This window comes from Orcinus orca, chromosome 9 (assembly GCF_937001465.1).
Source record: "Orcinus orca chromosome 9, mOrcOrc1.1, whole genome shotgun sequence".
Taxonomy (NCBI): Eukaryota; Metazoa; Chordata; class Mammalia; order Artiodactyla; family Delphinidae; genus Orcinus; species Orcinus orca.
In genome coordinates, this window is record NC_064567.1 from 95,525,434 (window position 1) to 95,542,794 (window position 17,361).

A 17,361-nucleotide genomic window follows, 5' to 3' on the forward strand; every position below is an offset into this window, starting at 1 on the left:
AATTTTACTGTATTATATTTAAAAGTTTGCAGTTCAAGATGGAATAATCCTGTTGTTCTCCATGGGACCTTTTATGGTTCAAGCATCTCCACGTAATAAAACATTTCAACCCATCAGGACCCATGAACTTGCATTTTCCTTACTCTAATTTGCACCAGTAGGTGACAGCCTCAAATTTTTTCTGTAGTTCTTAGAGGTTTCCAGGCAAAATATCATCTTTAGGGATAGAATTCAATAGCACATTCTCCTGGTAACCGTAATGTGTAATTGATAATTATCTAACTGGTCATTTGACCTTGGGAAAATGAATCTCAGTGACTCAGTTTTCTTAGTTGTAAAGCAAAGCTTTAATTTTCTCATCTGCTAAATGCTAGATTTGGACTAGATAGTCTCTAGATATCATTCCAGTGTAATTTACCCTTATAACATTCCCTTATATGTAACATTTGTAAGAAGGAAGTGACACCCCAGACATTAAATATTCACTTAGCATCAGATATGTTCGTGAATTCTAGAACATCCCTGTTTTGGCTTGGGCTCATTTTTCAAGCAAAGATAACCTTTAAAATTTGATAAATTTTACAACTGCAAGATCTTTCCAGGATGCAAAGAATCAGTGTTTCTTTCCATTCTTTTGCCTGTGCTTACATTAAGCCGTTACAGTTTTGAAAGAAGAAAGGTTTATTCCTTAATTCATCTATTCTTGGCAATGTGATATATTTTACATTTACGCCATTCTTCTTTTCAATTGTAATTTATCAGTGATAAACAGTGTCTTTAATATGTAGAATAACTTAAAGGAATACCGCATTTGTTTGGAGAGACCAAGACAAACATTATGTTCTTTAACTTTTGATCCCTGATTTCTTTCTTTATACATTGATTTATGGATAATCCATAAATGAATAGTAAAATTTCAGTGTCACTGAAGGTACTTCCTACTTAGAAAAATACCTATAGCATGTTCTCTCCAAGAAAGGAACATTTTCCCCACAACAGAAAAACCTATCAGTGGGTGTGTACATGAATCGACCCTCAATCCATGCAAGAGTAATAACTATTTATACATACAGATATTATAGATAATTGAATATAATATATTCTGTTTTAAAGAATTGCTTTATATAAGCTGCTTTTGATAATGAAACAAATTTCTTCCAGATAGGTTTCAATTTTCTGTCCATGTGACACTGAAAAATATTAGAAAAGTTGGTAGTGAAGCTAACAACTGAATTTTCTTAATCTCACATAGTACATGGATGACTTCATCAGATAGTTATTCATTGAATAAGTATTTATTGAATGCTTACTCTATGCAAGCAAAAAAGGCAAAGATCCCTGCCCTCAAGGAGCTTACAGTCTAGGCTGGTAGAGACAGATAATAAACAGTAAAAAGAATAAATGAAGAAATAGTGCAGCACATTAGATGGTCTTAAGTGCTGTGGGAAAACAAAAGCAGAGCAGGGTAAGGGGAATCTGGAGCATGTGGTGGTGGCTGGTTTGCCATTTTAAATAGGGTGGTCGGGTACACTTCGCTGACAAGGCAACATTTGAAGCTAGACTTAGAAGTGTTAAGAAGGTTATCCACCCAAGTATTGGGGAAGAAGAGCTTTCTGAGCAAACAGAGAGGCCTGCCTGGTGGGTTTGAGAAACAGCAAGAAGGTTAGTGTGTCTGGATGGAGCAGATTTGGGAGCGAGGAAGCAGCAGGAAGAGGTCCGTCTATCGGGGGCCCAGATCCCCTAGGGCCTCGTAGACCACTTAAGGGTTTTGGCTTTTACTGTGGCTGAAAGGGGGACGTTGTAGGTTTTTGAGCAGAGACGTGACATTGCCTAACTTAGGACTTAAAAGGTTTTCTGTGTTGGCATCAAATCGTGAGGAGGAAAAATAGAAGCCTGAGACCCAAAATAAGGTTCTTGCAGGTGAGAAACAGTGGTGGCTTGAGCTGGCGGGGAGCAGAGGACGGGGTGAGAAGTGGTCAGATCCTGGCCAGATATTTTGTGGGTAGATTTGCTGAAAGATTGGATGTGGTGTGTGAGATACAGAGAAGGGTCAAGAATGGCCTCAAGAGTTTTAACCTGGAAGGATGGAGCTTCCTTTAACTGAGAAAGGAAGAGAAGGCTGCAGATAGAGCAGGTTTGGGTGGGAATGAGCTGAAGCTTGGTTTTGATCTTGTTATATTTGAGATGTCATCCAGGTATCAGTGTTGAGAAGACAGTGAGGTGCAACTGAAGTTCAAGATAAAGGTCTAAACTACAAACATGGTATTGCACTTGTTAATGTAAAAGTACAAATTTACAGGCTTTTCTTGGTATAGTAATTAAAATAGGATTCATTATTAGGCTCTACATTGTTCTTAGACTTCATGGAAAATATATAGTTTAATATCTGACAAGGCTCCCCAACCACAGATGAATGGACACACATGAATGACTCTAACAGTCCCAAGGTCATCCGTAAAGGTATCATCTTCAGGAGTCTGTTTTGGCATCACAGGGCCAAGTGCATCGGACATGCTGAGGACTGAAGTTCCATTCGGAACCTGTTTTCTTTATGCGATACTGTTTATACAGTATGTGAAAGCAAATTCTTTACAAAGCAACCCAGAAAACACACTTATAATCTCTAATTGCGCTTAGCGATTATTTTCTGATTATTTATAAGAGTTTAATTAGCACTCTGCCTTCCAGGTAGTTAATGTATTGACAAGAGGGCCTAACTGTCTGGCTTGCCATTCTTTTCCGTGAGTGGCTTGGAAATGTTGAAACTCATAGAAATTATTATTATCGCTGCACCATACTTGAGTTATTTTCCTTGGAGAATCTATGAGACTGGAGGCTTGTCTTTGAAGGAATCCTTCCTTTACTGTGGGCACCTGGAGGGCAGGGATGTGTGTTAGTCAGCAATGTGTCCTCAGGACCTGGCATGGTCTCTAGTTCATAGTACAAGGAGGAGTTTGTTCAACTGAATTGAGTAACACGATACTCTTCAAAGATTAACGCTCATTCTTTGTTGGATGACAGTCACGTTGGGTTCAAGAAAAAAAAAATACCCAGTTTCTGCTAGTTTGGAAATCACTGAAATTTTTTAATGTTTGGCTCGAGATTAATTACCTAGTAGTTACACAAATATACAATTTCATCAATGAGCTAATTAACATTTACAACAAACAGTTGACAACTGGATCATCTAGTAGTCAATTTTAATCACAACCTTCTAGAATATATTTATACAATCTGACCACATTTTTTTTTCTTCAATTTGTCTTATAAGTTGAATTTGGTGTTTTCTGGTAGTTTTAGTTTTCCTTGGGCATTATTTGGCAATCCCTCAGGTAAATGTCAGACATAAGCCATCATGTTCTCAAACAGCTTGAACCACACACATATCAAACCATAACTATACCAAATATATTGAGGTTTTCATTTTAAAAACAATTGGGAGTTGCTATGTCATTACCTGAATGATACTTTTTCAATAGAATTGTTAAACATCTGACCTACTCCCAAAAGCTATGGCTTTTCTCACTTAAAAGCCTGAATGGTTTTCCTCATTTGCAGTCATTTTTGCTTTTTCTTCTTTAGTCTAACGTAGTTTTCAGCATAACTTTATCATGAAGCTGTTATTTCCACCACAGTTTTACACGTGGAACCTAAAAGCTTTGCGCATCTCTGTACAGCAGACATTGCTCATCTTTTTTTAGCTCAGGTGTGTACGTATGACTTCCAGCTCTCTCAGTTTTGAGCACTTTTTCATCCTATCACCCCAGCCCAGCTCCTACATTTATCATGGACTGTATCATCTATGCTTCCACCTTTTAGTTTGTTGCTGTGCTTAAATTTGAGAAGGAAAGGAATTTAGCTTTATCTTGGGCTCCCTCTACTGTTTGGGATAGTTATTTATCAACAAAGAGATACTCCAAAGCTAGTTAATAGTCGTGATTGGCTTTGTTTTGGTCGAGAGATATTTGGCAGCCACAGGTGGGTTGAACATACACTGTGAATTCACAACTCTAAGGATTGAATGTGTCCATTCTTTCTCTCAAGAGGAATGGCAATCAATTAAGGCTGCTAAGTAGTAGATAGAGGTTATATGAAGCTGCATGTACATACAGTGCATTTGAGAACTGTAGTCCAACCTGGTTTTAATTTGAGGGCCATTATTCCCTTCTGAGCAGCCATCCTCCATCAGATTCAGCAAAGAAAGGATTCTTCCAGCATTAGAGTGTCAGCTGTCACCGGAGGAGGACATTCCCAGTCTTCCAGCTGTCATTTGAGTAGCCAAGAAAATTGGCAAATGGAATTTTTTAAAGAAGGAAATAAACATTCCATTTTCTCTTTAGAAATTGTTAGAATTTTAACACAGGTCATACTTGAGTATCCCCAGTTACTGTTTAAGATGGCCCAGCAGAGCATCTGAGTCCCATGGGCTCTTTCCTGGCATGCCAACTCCATGCCAATGCCTCAGAGGTCACCCAGGTGCTCTGGGCAGTGCTTGGTCTTCAGCAAGTCACCCGTGGTGAGTTCTAACTGCAAAAGACCTGGAAGTGGTGTGTGTTTCACATGGATCCGTAGTTTGTCCTGGATTTTTCTTTTTGCCTTTTCGTCATGCGCTAGACTGGGAAGCTCGCATTGACAGCCACGGGCGGGTCTTTTATGTGGACCACGTGAACCGCACGACCACCTGGCAGCGTCCCACATCCGCAGCCACCCCCGACGGGATGCGGAGATCCGGGTCCATCCAGCAGATGGAGCAGCTCAACAGGCGGTGGGTGATCAGCGTGCGGTGAGCCCCTGTAAAGCGGTGAAAGGAGAAGGGCAGCTAAAGAAACCCCCTTTTGTACTTTCCTGCTCAGATTGTATGAGGAAACTGCAAAGTAATTAACCCATTCGTAGTTAGTACCTGGAAAGCTAGATTTAAAATTTGCTGAGGAGACAAGCTAAGCCTAAGTGTCACTTAAAGACAGGGAATCCTCTTGACGGCCCGGGCTCGAACACAGGTGTTCTTGGCCAAGGGCCCATGGACCACCCCCCACCCAGGTGTTCACTGAGGGTGTCAGTGTTCCAGGAACCGTCCAGAAACTACATGCAAAATTATACACGGATGCACATTTATCTACCAGACTCATACATGTCTGTCATAAGATTCTCAAACAGGTCCAGAACCCAAACAGTTTGAAAACATTCCAAGGATAGGTTCAACAGAATACTAAAAGCTGCCTGGAGAAAAAGCTGCCTCATATATCTCTATATTCATGCCTACCCTGGTCCCAGAATTGCTATATACTCAGAAATATACATTCTTAAAAAGCTTTCATCATAGAAAGAGAAACATTTAAAGATACTTTTTGAGGATTGTTTTGTCTAAAAACTAGACCCCTTACTAGTTTTTAGTATGTAAAGATGTCATTTTGTTTTCAACATGCAAATGAAACCCTAAACAGCACCTCTCCCATGCCATAAGCTAGTATGAGCATCATACCCAATATCTTGCTTCTTTAAGACCAGGGCAGTGGCTTTTGGATACTTTTAGTAGCCAGGAATGCAGACTGCAGGCCCAACTTCGTTTGTATCCACATGATGTCTTGCTAGTGTAAAATAAAGGAAAAAGGTGGAGAGGGACTAAAAAGAATAACTAACTGGGTTTGGGGGACACAGCTATTGATAACAAATATCTTTTGAAAGTTAACTGTAGCCTCCAGAAAAAAAAAAAAGTAGACAATTCAGTCCTATTAAAATTGCACAGAAACAAAACATTGAACTTCTGCTTACTGTTGTTGTAGAGAGAGAAGGATGCTTTAGGTGAAAATCACCAGGGGTTCTTCTATTGCTTGAGCATTTGGAAGACATTTGCTTTCCATTTCTCTCCATCAGTACCTGAGTGTTTCGGTCATTAATAAGAACCATAACGGGTTTTTATTGGCAGTGTACTTCTCTAGTCATTCCCACAGAAAGAAAGCATATTACAAGGAAGAACATATTAAATATAAATGCACCAAAATCCTTGGGAGTGTCCTTTCATGGTGATTGCAACAAGACTCCTACAACTAAAAATGCAAAGGACACAGCAAGCTCATTTTACATAGAGACTGTGTTCAGATGCCATAGGCAGAAATAGCCTCAGGGTCTGTCTTGCCAGACAGATAAGCTGAAATAATTTACCAGACTAAGAAACACGGAGAGCAGCATCAGTCTATATCTACAAGAGGTGTAGTTTGAACACTAAAACAAAACAGTAAACCAGAAGCAGAAGTAAACACCTTGACCTGTGACATAAAAATCCTTGGAAGTTCGTTCACGATGTTCAGGTTGTATAATATAAAAATGAGGCCAGGGCTTCCCTGGTGGCGCAGTGGTTGAGAGTCCGCCTGCCGACGCAGGGGACACGGGTTCGTGCCCTGGTCTGGGAAGATCCCACATGCCGCGGAGCGGCTGGGCCCGTGAGCCATGGCCGCTGAGCCTGCGCGTCCGGAGCCTGTGCTCCGCAACGGGAGAGGCCACAACAGTGAGAGGCCCGCATACCGCAAAAAAAAAAAAAAAAAAGAAGCCAAATCTATCCTGAACCAGGCCTCTAGCGAAGTGTACAGGCTTTGATGTGTAAACCCCTGTGCCCTCCAGTGGAGCTGAACATGCTGAGAGAGACCAGACTTTGCTGAATAGCAAGTTGTATTTGCTGCATCCATGTGGACAGATAAAAAGAAAAGGAACTGAGTGATTTGAGAAAGTGCTTATTTCTTGTGAAAAATCCTACCTAGGGAAGGTCAGATAACCTTCAGGTAAGTATTCAGGCTCTTCAATGCTTATTTTAACCTATTGCTTTCAAGCATTTAAAGTTTTCCAGTGATTTGGCCTGATAATGGCAGCCACAGAAGGTATACTGTCAGTCCTTTATCCATCGCAGATGTGATCACACACAGGGGGGCATGTGTTTGCTTAGCAGGAGAAATTTACACTCATCACCTTCTCACAGCAAGATGGAAATATTTCTCAGTGTGGCAAGAAGGAGTTTCTCTTGACTCCTGACAGGGTGATTGTGAAAGACAAATGTGTTTGTGCAAGGAGATGCACACTGCAAAATGCGGAGTGGACAACGTAGTGTGCGGTGACCACACTCCCTCGGCCACCCCCTAAGTGGCCTTTGTGGCTTTGCCACACGCTTCCACTGCAGGAAGTCCCTCATTGCGTGCCTTCCACCGGGCACTCATCTCCATCCTGCAAAAGCCTACCCCGAATGTCACATGGTCCCTGGAACCTCCCCAGAGCTCTCCGCACAGAGCCAGTGGCCACCTCCTCTGCAGCCCCATGACTGATGGCCCATCATGCCTGCCGCTGGTAGCTGTCCTTCCCTTCTTTCTCATTCTTCTGTGTCCCTCGTCCCGGTGCCTGGATGGGGCCAGAGTTTACCAGGACTCAGTACAAGACCATTTCCCGAGTTCATTCCTACACGTTCAAAAGATCCTGAACGAACTAACTCTACCTTCTTCGCAAATATTTATTGAGGAAACCGAAAATATAAATACATAATCTCATTTTAAATCATCAACTCAAGTTTGATGTTTTACTTGTTTGGATAAAATTATTATACTGTTGAGAAATGCAAGTTTTAAATAAGCGAAAAAAAAAAGACTTATAATCCTACTGCCCGAAGGATTAGCTTTTTTAAAAAAATTAACTGTCTTCAAATTTCATATGCACAGTCCTTATACGGCTCTAGTGATAACATAGCTTTATAGTCATTTTTCACTTCCTACGTTATAAGCATTTTCATATTGCTGCATGGTCTTAAGATGATCACTTAAACGATGGCACGCCAATGAACAGGTGTAATTTAGTTAATCTGACGTATTGTTGGATGTTTCACTTACTGCTTTTAATCACTCTTTCGGATGAGGCCCAAGTGTGTGTAAAATATTAAGATTGCCTTAGAGTGTTTCTTTAGGGTTATATTCCCAAAAGAGCAGGCCAAGAGAGATCTGCGTGGTTTTGGTATTTGATATCAATGCTTAAAGGTTTCCTAAAGTGTGTTTCTACGGGTTTACTTTGCTAGCAGCAATACCTTGCCTTCCGTCTCATCTTTTGGTGGGTTTTTGCTGACTTAAGTGATTCTCCTCGTGTTTTCTGGTGCTTCTTACATTTCACTTCTTGGAGGGAAGTGTAGCAGCAACATGTCCAAATCCACACTTCTGTTTCCATGAGCTTTTCTTTTCCCAATTTTAGCTCCTCCCGTGAGAATCGTCTGCTCCTATGGGCTTTGTTCGTTTGGTTTCGGTTTGGTTTGGTTCAGTTCGGTTTGGTTTTGGAAGGTTTCTTTATTTCCGGTTCGGTTTTGTGTGTGTTCCTCTGTGTGTCCCTTTGCAAATTAGACATTCCAGCTGCCTTCCTTACCAATTTCCATAAACCCTATATAATATAAATATTTAACCTTTTTCTGCAAAAAAATAAAGTGTGAGGGGGGACATTGAAGGATATATATATTTTTTTAATTTTATTTATTTATTTATTTTTGGCTGTGTTGGGTCTTCGTTTCTGTGTGAGGGCTTTCTCCAGTTGCGGCGAGCGGGGGCCACTCTTCATCGCGGTGCGCGGGCCTCTCACTGTCGCGGCCTCTCTTGTTGCGGAGCACAGGCTCCAGACGCACAGGCTCAGTAGTTGTGGCTCACGGGCCTAGTTGCTCCGCGGCATGTGGGATCTTCCCGGACCAGGGCTCGAACCCATGTCCCCTGCACTGGCAGGCGGATTCTCAACCACTGCGCCACCAGGGAAGCCCCTGAAGGATAATTTTTGATGAGATAGAAGAGAACCAACTCTCTGACCCCCTCTCTCATCTTTAGAACAAAGAGAGCCTCTGAGGCTGCAGCCCTGCCCTTGCTGGGTGATCCTCCACCAACTGCTGTGTGTCCTGCTTCCCCAAGACTGTCCTGACTTCAGCAAAGGCCAGGGGTTGGGTCTGGCACCTGGGATTTGAGGCTGTTGACTTAGTAAGGCGTGAGATAAACCAGGTGCAACTGAGGACATGTGAAGCAGTTCGTGAAACTGCTGACATTTCCATCGAATAAAATTAAAATAAAAATAAAATATTTCCTCGTTAAAATTCTCTTCAGTGATCACTGCAATTTGGGAAGTAAAAGAGAGGCTACAATGTGAGGTTTGTCTAAGCCCTTTCCAGGCATCTGTTGCTGAGTAACAAAGCACCCCAGACTTGGTGACTTAAAACAACAGTAACTGATTATTATCACCATTATCCTCATGAGTATCATCCTCTCTCATGGTTCTTCATGGTTGACTGAGGCCCTTCTCTGGGTACCTCATGGTTGCAGTCAGAGGGTGGCTGGGCTGGAGGCTCGCGTATCTGGAGGCTGATGCCAGCTGTCGGCTGGGATCTCAGCTGTGATTGTCAACCCGAGCACTTCCACGTGGACTTTCCATGTCGCCTGGGCTTCCTCACAGCATGGCCTCTGTGTTCCATCACAGGCTGTCGCTTTCATTATTGTCTGTTAGTCCAGGTAGCCACAGGACCTTCCCAGGTTCAAGGGGAGGGGACATTGATTCTGCCTCTTAGTAGGAGAGTAGTCAGGTTCTGGAAGAAGCTGTGGACTGAAAATATCGTTGAGCCACTTTTGGAAAATGCAGCCTGCCTTGAGCCACTTAGGAGATCCTCCAACAGCAGCTTCCTTGGTCTTTGGCAGTCCCCCTTCCTCTCCCAGGTCAAGGTCCCAAGCTTAGGTGGTTTCTCACCGGCCCACTGAGTACCCCACGTGTGGCTGCATTACTTGAGTTCCAGCAAAAAGAACATCACAGACAGACAGCCTGCACCTTCCCCACAGCCTCCCTGCCACAGGCGTGTGGAGGGGTAAATAAAAGCAAGCGTTTCTCTCTCCGATTCCTTGCTCATTCCTACCCCTTCCGCATTTTCTCATAAGAGGCCTTCTCAGGAATGCCTCCCAGTAAGTGCTGCAGGCAGAGCCATCTTCCGCCAGGTGGCAGGAGCGAGTGGCTGAGTCTCTTTATATAAAATAAAACTTAAAGAAAGCCCCGCACCAGAGAGCCTCAAACCTAGATGTAGATAATACCACCTGAAGAACTTGTTAGAACTGCAGATTTCAATTTTGCCCCAATTTCTGTAATTATAATAATCACCCAGTTGATTCTCTGGCAAGTGGTCTGGAGACCACACTTGAGAACAAAACTCCTCTTTATTTTTTATTTATTTATTATTATTATTTTTTTGGCCGGGTGGCATGTAGGATCTTAGTTCCCCGACCAGGGATCGAACCTGTGCCCCCTGAAGTGGACGCGTGGAGTCCTAACCACTGGACCGCCAGGGAAGTCCCCAAAACTCCTCTCTAAAGGTCAAGGAGAGGTCACTAGCCTTCAGAATCCCTGCCATGGAAGACCTTGTCCGTGTAATAATACGTTCCCCATGCCCCCACCTTGGATTGCACATGGCGACCTGGCTACTCGCTGCTCCCTGGCGGTTCCCTCCTCTTCACGCCTCTTCCTCCACTCCCACTTCACTTCTCTGAGCGCAAGACCCATACGGCAACGCTCCCCTGGCTATTGTCACTTGTATGACCTCAAGGACCTCCAGGTCAACATGTCCAAATCCACACTAAAATCTTCCCACCAACCTGCCCATCCTACATGGGCTTCATCAGTACCGGCATCTCCACCCACCTGCTCTAAGTGGGCGCCTCGAACTTCACAGTTGTCTCCTCTGTCTTCTCCAACCTCCATACCCAGTCAGGTCCCAAATTCTGCTGAGTCTACATGTAAAGTTATTACAAACTCTGCCACTAAAGATCTCGTCAGTCTGACCGCTTCCCTCATTCCTGCTGTGCCGAGAAGAAAAGGGAAGCGGAATTCCTGTCCTGTGCCCTGGTGGGGCCGAGAGACAGCAGGCAAAGTCAAGGTCATTTAGCTAGGAGGAAGAGGGGCTACAAAGAGTGAAGGAAGCAGAGCAGAGCAAAAAGGAACAAGACAGCTGGACACCTGCCTACAAAACACAATGTGAATTAGGCAGGGAGGTTTAGGAAATTTCTGTGAGTGTTTTGTGGGCAGATATAGGTGATCTTAGTATCCCTACAGAATGTGGGTGTCCCCCGCCCCCAGCAGCATCCTTAGACACCAGCTTTTTCCACCACCCCTACCTGGTTCCAGGCTTCTGCATCTCCAGCCTGGAGCGATGCAGTCGTTCTCAGCTGCTCTCCCCGACTCCAGGGTCTTCTCCTCCCGCACCCTCCACACAGGTGGGGGTCCTTGTAGAACTGGACCTGCCTCTCTCTTCCAGCAGCTGCTCAGCCCCTGCAGTGACGGTTCTCAGAGTTGGTCCCCGGACCAGCAGCAGAAACTGCATCACCTGGGAACTAGTCAGAAATGCACATTCTTGCCTCCCCCACCCCATCCCTGGACCTGCTGAATCAGAGAGACCCTGGGGATGGAGCCTGTGTTTTCACAGGCCCTGTAGGTGATCCTGATGCAGCTCAAGTTGGAGGACCTGGGCCTAGAGAAAAACATTCCAGCCGCCGCTGGCCACCTGCTAGGCGCTCCCTGCCGCCCCTGCTGGTTCCCTGGCACTGCCCGAGGCCCACACATCCTGACGCCACCACCAACCTTCTCGGAGTTCTCCCAGCTGAAGCCTTTTGCACATGTCATTTCCTCCGTGTACCTTCCCTACAAGCTCCCCGACACGTCATACTCTGACTTCAGGACGCATGTGCCTTGGGTGTTTCCTCGTCTGTGTCCACACCTCTTACACACCTAGGGCAGCTTGTTCACCTCACTAGAGTCACGGTTTATGTGCATTTCCCCTCTTTGTTCTGAACCCTCCTGACCGTGAGGGTTCAGAGGGCGAGATCGCATTCCAGTCTTCTCTTTGGTCTGGAAGTCCAGCGCAGAGCCAGACACACTGGAAAAGTCAGTAAATATTTAGTAAGCACCTGGTTAGGCAACTGACTGGCCAACTGACTGACTGATTCCCCAACTTGGAAAGAAAAGTCAAAGGGGCCTTCAAAGAAGCAGAAAGCATTTATTTGTCTGCCAGTGTGTTTTTAGCGTGTAACCTTTGCACACCCCTTGCCAGTCCTGTCAGTTACCTGTTAAATAAAAACAAGTGAGTAGAACTTTTATTTTAGTTTGTAGACTTATCACCATCAGGGAGAGGTGCTTTGATATCTTAGTTGTAATATTTTAAGTTCCTTCCCATACCATTATTTTAGATTTAGCCTAATTTCATTTAATGCAGGGTGATTTTTTTTGAAGTCACCATACTTGAAACTCATCACAGCTTACAAAACAAAAAGAAATCAAATCATCGAGAGATACTTGGAGTGTTAATTGTCTTGGGTATCTTGTGGGGATTTTGAGCATTTCTTTCCTGACTTTTTTGACCTCCAGGACAATCCTTTACTGATTTCCCCACTTATCTGATTCAGAGCATCAGCCCCTCCACGAGCCACCAAACCAAAGTTAACTCCCGTCTTTGCACTTTCTGACACAAAGGTACCAAAATATTCAGCGAACCATTGCTACAGAGAGGCCTGAAGAAGATTCTGGCAGCCAAAGTTGTGAGCAGGTCCCAGCAGGAGGCAACGGAGGAGGTGGCGGGAGTGATTCAGAGGCTGAAACTTCTCAGTCGAGCATAGGTATGCAGGATGGGCCCAGACTCCTGGGATGCGGATGGGGTAAGGAAAGCGGGGCGTGGACGAGGGCCAGCGGGAGAAAGGGGCTTGGCACCAGCAGGGTAAAGCAGACAGAAGTTTCCCACCAGGAACGTAAAGGGAAAGTGGATTCACAGTGAAGAGACCTTGCACCTGTGCATCAAGGCAATTTTTGGTTTCGGTGGCTTAATCATTTCTTATTAAGTAAATTTATTTGTTGGTGTCCTAAGGTTGTTTTCCACTTATAAATAAAACATACGATAAGAATTCATGGTCTGCTTCCAAGGAGCCACATGACAACAATAGGAAGACTTGTTTGCATTTAGAATAAAATACACAGCAGAAACGAGCACAACATTGTGAAGCTATTATGCTCCGATAAAGATGTTTTTTTAAAAAATAGGAAATAGTAAAAAAAAAAACAAAAATTTTTTTAAAGAATAAAATACAATCCCCGCTGAGGGAGGAACCTGGGAGTAAAGAGAACCGGCAGGCTTACGATTATACATGGCCGCCTGGGAGCATTTTTTAGCAAATACCATCAGCATCCACTAGGGGGGTCTGGTGTTCATTTCTTTGAATCTGACTGAGTGGAACTCAGACGAGAATATTCAAAAGGCGTTAAGAGATTGACTTCTTCTTTTTTTTAATTGGAGTAGAGTTGATTTACAATGTTGTGTTAGTTTCAGGTGTACAGCAAACGGATTCGGTTATACATACACTTTTTCAGACTCTTTTTCATTATAGGCTATTACAAGATATTGTATATAGTTCTCTGTGCTATACAGTAGGTCCTTGTTGGTTATCTATTTTATATATAGTGGTGTGTATCTGTTAATCCCCAAATTCCTAATTTATCCCCTCCCTTCCTTTCCCCTTTGGTAACCATAAGATTGTTTTCTCTGAAGAGATTGGCTTCTGCTTTTTATACCTGTAATAGCATAAGATTATTACTGTAACATCCTAATAATCCAGTTTCTTTTTGAACTGGGTAAATGATGGCAGATTGACGGCTCTAGAACATTTGGAGCAAACAGCCATGTGCTTCCTGTACTGCCAGGTCTCAGCTCTCTCTGCAAAAGCAGAAGAGTGGACGTTTTCACGCCCTCTTTTAAATATGTGTGTACACAGTTCCACCAACTATTTTAATTGCCTCCATTCTATTCATTTTATCAGATATACTAACTAAACTGACTAGTTTATGTATTTCTATTATTAATTTCTATTAATCTCTGAGAGAGATGTAGTAAAGTGATGGAGTAATTAGAAACACGAGGAAAAAGGAAAAGAAAATTTCTTTCTGGGTTTGGTATTGGATCCGGTGGCATTTGCCGTATAACAAGCCATCCAAAGCTTACGTTCACAGCCATGCATTTAGCCCTCAATCCTGCAGGTGGGCAACTTGAGCTGAGCCCTGCCGGGTGGTTCCTCAGGCCACTGGGCTCACACCTGCATCCTTGGTCAGCTGTGGCATTGGCTGCAAGCTGGCTGGCCTGATGTGGCCTCAGCCGGGGCGGCTTGTCCCCACTCCCCATGGCTTTTCATCTTGCACAGACTGTTCTCGTGTTGAGGGAGAGAAAGTGGGGACCCACAGGCCGCTCAGAACCTCTGGCAAATTCTGTTGGTTAAAGCAAGGCACAAGGCCAGCTCGATTCAACAGGGTTGCAAAGTTCCATACCAATGGGGATGCGGCGGGGGGAAGAATTGTGGTCCTTTCTGCAAACAAATTCTCATAGCTATGGTGAGCAACTTATAAAGAAAGTAAGAAAAAAGTCATTGGGATAAAAGGGATGAGGTATTCAAGGACTTGATCCTAACTGACGTTGTACAGGAACACTCCTAGGAAATAATGATTCTTAACTGACAGACACCGAGTGATAGAACACCTGGCCCTATCACTGCGACAGCTGGTCAGATCTCTATTCAAAACAACAGTCCTCTCCAGCTGTGCAGGTGAACCTTGTGGGCTGCTGGTGCCACAAGAGAGAAGTCCTCTATTTGAAACGATCTTTTCCCAGTGCCTTTCATTGCTTTGCTTCACTTTTTCCAGATCTGAGGAGAGATGGGTCACTTTCTCCAGTGAACTCACAAAAAATCACCTTGCTGCTACAGTCCCCGGCTGTCAAGTTCATCACCAACCCCGAGTTCTTCACTGTACTGCACGCCAATTACGTGAGTGTTCCCACACACAGAAGGGGCCTGGCCTGGCTTCCAGCAAGACCCGAAACACAACTTTGCAAAGTCATTGGATAGATTAAAGAGGATAGCATTTTAACTAAGGCAAGAAAAAAAAAAAGAGAGAAAAGAAAAAAGATGGCTCTTTTTTGCTCTCTGTGAGTCTCCCAAAAAGGAGAAAAGCTAGATTTGGAAATGCTGTAACTTCTGTGGGTTTTTGTTAGGTTCAGATGTGTTAATAGCAGTGAAAGTGATTTGGAAACAAAGATGTGTTTTTATTATTGTTAAAATTTTTAAGGAACACAATTATGAAGTTGACGGATTCCCTTCAGCCTGAATCATTTTATAAAATCACTTTCATTAAAGAAATTTTAGAATAGATAAATAACTAGGTTTCCTTTTCCTGTAAATAGTTTTGCAAGTAACATGCTTAAGGTAAATTTGATGTGATTTTTACATATGTAGTTTTTTTCATTTCTTTTTTTTTTTTTTTTTTTTTGGTATTGTCGAGGAAGCAATGACATTATATTACTATAGTCATTACTCTTCTCATTCAACAAATGTTTCCTGCAGTTCAGGCACAGATCTAAGTGCTGGAGTCATAAAGACGGATTAGGGTGACACCTGCTGAGCAGAAGCTCCTCATTTTGTGGAGCAACAGACGTGCAGAGATGTGTCTAACGTGACAGGACAGTGCCTGACCTCAGGGAGGAACAAGATGCTCAGGAAACACAGGGAGTGGTCCTGAAGAGGTGACCGCTGAATTCAGTCCTGAAGGTTGAAAGTGGGAGGGGCAGAGGTTCCAGGCTGCAGGAGGAAGGACTCAGCCTGGGGCTGGGTCCAGTGAGCCTGGAGTGTGGCGACAGGCAGATCTGGGAAGAGGGCGTGGAGAGATGAGCAGCAAATTGCCTGGTACGTCACGGAAAGGAACCTGGATCTACCTCAGTAGGCGACAGGAGCCAGCAGTCTCCGATGTTATCATCAGTTACATGATCCAGTGTTTGAGGAATTCTTTTCTCTGGCAGAACTGTGGGAGAGGGACTGAGGGGGCTCAGACCAGAGGCTGGTTCAAGCGCTCAAGTGAGCGATGATCAAGGGCCGCCTTACGGAAGGGGCCGGGAGCAGAGAAAGAAGGACTCTGCTCGGGAGCTATTTCAGTCGCGCTTGGGGCCACTGTGATGGAGGGGGATGGGAGATGAGGACTCCGGAAAGTGAGTCCTCTCTGCTTCGGGCCCCGGAGTTAGGTGGTCATGTCCCCAGTTAGCAGTAGTTTGATTAAGTGATGCAGGCTATGGCAGGGGAGGAGGGACCAGTTTTGAGCAGGTTATATTGGAGAAGCCTCTGGGACATCCGGTGGTTAGACCCGGAGCAGCTGCCCAGCGGTGCAGGTGGGGGAGTCACGAAGGGGGGCAAGGATGCCAGTAGCAATGCCCTCAGCGCTGGGCACCAGGTGGCCCTGAGCCGGAAGGAGCCACTGCCCCAGCCTGCTCTGGCTGTGAGCAGTCTCTCCTTGAACCCCACACACACCAGCCCCAGGTAGCATAAAATGCTTACTTGGCACAATGAGAAACTCCTGAAACTTTCTTCACTTCTTCTCATCCCCCAACCCCTACACACACACACACACACACACACACACACACACACACACACGCGCACAAGTTTTTACCTAGCAAGGACTGGCAGACCTCTGAAGGTCAGCCCTAAATCCACAGGGAACCTTAACTAATACACCCTGCTATAAAGACAGCTAAGATGGAGCACGGGCGCACCTGTGCGGTCAGAGGAGGCAGCCGGACGGAGAGGAAGGAGATGCTCGGAGAGTCAGAGGGAGACTTGAGAGAGCAGAGCCCTGCTGGGGCGGGAGGAGGGAGGAAGGAGGAGGGCAGCTCTGAGATGCAGGGCAGGTCGACAGCGTCCAGGGTGCTGAAGCAGCGGTAGAGCCAGACAGCCCGGAGGTCCATGTGTGTTTCCGGGGGGGCAGCAAGAGCTCTACACCCCACCCCCAACGCCCAAGGCTCCCAGTAAATCCCTGTGTAGCAATCACATCACATCCCATCAAGGGGCTCAAAGTACGCTTGGTCTGTGTTTCTCCTAATCCCCCCTGCCTTCCCCGTCGGCCCCGACCCCTCTCAGAGTGCCTACCGAGTCTTCACCAGTAGCACCTGCTTGAAGCACATGATCCTCAAGGTCCGGCGGGACGCGCGCAACTTTGAACGCTACCAGCACAACCGGGACTTGGTGAATTTCATCAACATGTTTGCGGACACTCGGCTGGAATTGCCCCGGGGCTGGGAGGTCAAAACAGACCAGCAGGGAAAGGTGAGCCTGACTGCAGTGGGGGGCCTTACAGCAAAAGGAGAACACTGGTGAGCAGGCGGTGAGGAGGGAGCGTGGGGAGGACAGGGAAGGCTGTGCCTCAGACGTGCCATTGGCCACCAGGAAGGAAGGAGGGGTAACGACCCACACCTGGGTTTCTGTCTTGTGATGTGCGGGATGTCTTCAAGCATCCCTGGCTCTGCCCACTGGTGCC

The 17,361-nt window shown here is 45.0% G+C and overlaps 1 protein-coding gene across 1 annotated transcript in view; it reads left to right on the plus strand.

Moving 5' to 3' along the window:
- The window catches only part of HECW1 (HECT, C2 and WW domain containing E3 ubiquitin protein ligase 1), a 325,634-nt gene that overhangs the window by 213,814 nt on the left and 94,459 nt on the right, over positions 1 to 17,361 (plus strand). The window contains exons 11-14 of the mRNA XM_049714658.1: positions 4,615 to 4,765; positions 12,496 to 12,638; positions 14,704 to 14,825; positions 16,965 to 17,150. Of these exons, the coding sequence (XP_049570615.1) occupies positions 4,615 to 4,765; positions 12,496 to 12,638; positions 14,704 to 14,825; positions 16,965 to 17,150 (602 nt within the window). The remainder of the gene's footprint in view (positions 1 to 4,614; positions 4,766 to 12,495; positions 12,639 to 14,703; positions 14,826 to 16,964; positions 17,151 to 17,361) is intronic.